Source organism: Cyprinus carpio, unplaced genomic scaffold (assembly GCF_018340385.1).
Source record: "Cyprinus carpio isolate SPL01 unplaced genomic scaffold, ASM1834038v1 S000006590, whole genome shotgun sequence".
In the NCBI taxonomy this organism is placed as follows: domain Eukaryota; kingdom Metazoa; phylum Chordata; class Actinopteri; order Cypriniformes; family Cyprinidae; genus Cyprinus; species Cyprinus carpio.
This window is the reverse complement of record NW_024879241.1, coordinates 162,401-165,848: the sequence shown is the minus strand read 5'-3', so window position 1 is coordinate 165,848 and position 3,448 is coordinate 162,401. Positions and strand designations below refer to the sequence as shown.

Genomic DNA, 3,448 nt, shown 5'->3' with positions numbered 1-3,448 from the left:
TTATAAACTCAGTATGTCTCATTTAGCTGGTAACATTTAAATTGGCCACCGTGTGAAATGACTCCTTGTCAAATGAACTTGAACAAACAAATGACTAGGCCTATAACATTGTCTCGCGTCATTTTTGGCTACTTTTTACGCTTTTTTGCAGTGCTGAATTGTGCAGCTGCCGACTTAAAATCAAAACTTCCCAGTGTCTTTCCACAACTTGCAATGCGCATAAGCCGCGTAACCTTGTTCTCTGCAAGGCGACTTCGCTGCTTCGTCTTGATCCGATTCTGCAGCGAGAACCCCCTCTCTGCAGGAACACTCGAGACAGGGATTACCATCTTGGCGAGCTTGGTCCACTCTGGATACATTTCGTTGAAATCACATATGAGGACTTCGCAGGCTGTGGACAAATGCAATCCTCCATAGCCACGGAGCGCTGTCATGACAGCGAGGGCATCACGTCGCAGGCTTACGGTATCGATAAGAGGAGCGGTGTCGGTGTACTGAAGGCTTGTGGATTGTAAAATTAATAATTATTATTTCTGGTTTCTGGTTATTCTTGTTGTTGTTTAGGTTTATGTTATTGTTGTGGGTGATATTAGGATTTTAGGATTATAGGAATGAATGCTGCGTTTATTATAAATAGGCCTGTATGGGTCATTCTGTGGAAATGTCCATTTTTCTGTCCCTAGCCTTTACAAAAATATTACACTTAAAAACACTTTAGGGTTACAATTTCTTTACATTTTAAAATAAAACAATATGTTATTTGAAAAATTACACCTTCTTGAGCCATTAACAGACTATTTGATTTTTATTAATTCTATAGAATTCCCATTATATCCCATATTTAAACTATAAAATATAATTTTTTTTTCTGTCACATTAAATACAATGCGACATGTGACATAATAAAAATTTTACATCCATTTAATTCTGCTACACTCAGAAGTTAAGATTTAAAGGATTAATTTTAACCGGTTTTCAAATAGTTTCATTGTTACATGGTTGCGCAAACGAACTAACCTCATTCAAGCACACTTTTAACAAACCTGATTAAAATAAATAAAACATTATCTCCATATTTGTTGTATTATTATTTTTAGTTAACTCTGACTACATTATGCTGAAAAAAATGAAAAATAATATTTAATAAAAACCTTTGAAATTGCCAAAGTGAGGTAACACCAGTGACAAAAAAGTTACATGCCGTCTTTAAAAAAATGTTAGTGAGGTAACACCAGTGACATATATATTTTACATTTTTATTAATCTAATAATGTGGTGTAAGTTTAAATGTTAGAAAAACAAATACATTTTAAGACACCTTGCCAGTTGCCATACCAAAAGTGAACATTTCTGTAGAATGACCCATATAATATATCAACATCCTCCTACTTACCACTATGTGTCTGCGGATATCTAGAGGGGTTCAGAAGGGCATCGAGGCAGTGAAGTAGATCCATGCAATCCTCGGGGAACCGATCTAGCAAGGCATCTATCAGATGTTGAACATAGCGTTCTCTGGCTTTTTTGAAAGCTTGAATGAGCGGGTCGCTTGAATTGGTCACTTTGACATCCTTGTATGTGCCGTCTTTATATCCCGCCTGGAATGTTTCCTCTTCTGGACCGGGGACATCTCGTAAGTGTGTAAATGCCGCGACAGATGCTTGCACTATTGGTCGGATGCTGGAAAGATTGACGTTGTCTTTCTGAAAAACTAAATTCAGTTTTGTCATCACTGGTAGTAGATCGGCCATTGCGTGAGTCAGGGCTATGAAGCTGTAGGTCTGGATTTGACCAAGCAGCCCTTGTGCTTGGGTATTTCCCCCACAAACTGCCTCTTCATTAATTTCCATGGCCACAGCTGCCCAGTTGTGCTTCATGGCCTCCACAGCCCTGTGTAGGGATAGCCAGCGAACTGCGCACGGCTGCTTGAGGCTGACCATGTCCTCATCACTGAGTGCAGCTGTTAATTGGCGGAGCCGGGCTGTTCTGGTGGCAGAGTGTCTGTAGAAGGAGTACAACACCGAGGAGATCGTGTTTTTGTAAGCTCTGATGTTTTCCACAGCTTTCTCTGCGTCCAGCGCAGCAAGTGCAGCCCTGTGGGCAACGCAGTGCACCTGGATAGAAAAGGGATTTGCTTGCTTAAACAAAGCCCCCACCCCACCATGCCTTCCCATCATTACACTTGCACCATCTGAACCCAGGCCAATGACACGGGACAGTGCTATATCCATTTCGCGAAGCACCGCAACAACGCAATCATAAATGCATCTTGCTGTCCCGGAGTCCACATCATAATTTCCAAGAAAGCATGTCTCCACCTTTCCTTTTATTTCCAGCTTTAGATATATGATTAACTTTTTGTTCACAGTGATATTTACAGTTTCATCAATTATTATTCCAATGAAGTCACTGTTTTTCAGTTTTTCACGGATCTGTTCCACCACGATGTGTTCTAATGCCTTTTCCATATCATCCACAGAGTCACTGTGGCAATATTTCCCATCGGTGGTGACAAAATCTGGAGCCTCGAGAGCTTGTTCAATGAGAGCAGACATTCTCAAATTATTCGACCCTCTTGTGAATCCGTTGCGTCGTCCTGCCTTTTCGCAGCGCGAACAGAACATATTTTTTTCGTTACCATCAACTACCTCACATCTTAGCCATGGGAACTTGTCACTCCATTCCGACCGATACGCCCTACACTTCGGCTTTTTCTCCGGTGGTGGCAGAGCTGTCTGGCTCTGGACATCTGAGGCTTCAGGCGTTCCTGATTCAGTATCCTCCTTCGCGTCTGGCCTCTGAAAAAAACTTTTAAGGCTAGTCTGCCTGGGCCTGGCCATATTTGAAACGTCTCTCAATAGTTCGTGGTTTAGGTCTATATTATAGCCGTTAGGCGTGCGCTTTTTATTTGAAATGCAACATGCGATGTTGTTTAAAAACTTTCAAACGGTCGATTCAGATTGTGTTGGGGGGCGGGGCCGGGATTATTAGGCAGTTTTTATCTGACAATTTGACCGGAGAGATTTAATTTTGTCGGACATTTAATTTTTTTCCCCAGCCAATGTCCGGTAATTACCGGACAACGGAAACCCTGAGATTATTGTTTTCCAATGAATATGTGCGCGTGAGGCATGAGCCTATATATATATATAGGCCTATTATGTAATGACTGTTTAATAACAATAGCATGCAGTAAGCGGTTTTTCACTGTAAATTTTAAGGATGTTACAATGTTATATTATAATGTTATTGTTGTTTTTATTTTGTCCTTTTTCATCTCCGTTTACAAGCCAACATTTTAAAATTACAGTCAGTTTGGTAGTTTTGCGAATGAATTTAACACGCGACTGACTTGCAGTTAATACCGCGGCCCTGCGGCGGCGGTATTAGTTTTTCTGGTTGTCCACTTACTGTATGCACTTCAGACAGGAGCATGGACCTCCTGCAG

General features: G+C 41.0%; 1 protein-coding gene across 1 annotated transcript; it reads right to left on the bottom strand.

Annotated features, from left to right (window-relative positions):
• Positions 1 to 1,240: 1,240 nt before the first annotated feature.
• LOC122144111 (zinc finger protein 862-like) lies at positions 1,241 to 2,840 on the bottom strand. The gene has a single exon (XM_042754756.1). The coding sequence runs from the start codon at positions 2,838 to 2,840 to the stop codon at positions 1,386 to 1,388; it is 1,455 nt and encodes a 484-aa protein (XP_042610690.1). The 3' UTR covers positions 1,241 to 1,385.
• Between the last annotated feature and the right edge of the window lie 608 nt (positions 2,841 to 3,448).

Excerpts from the sequence above, each read along its gene's own strand:
- LOC122144111 (XM_042754756.1), bottom strand. The coding sequence starts at position 2,840 with ATGGCCAGGCCCAGGCAGACTAGCCTTAAAAGTTTTTTTCAGAGGCCA.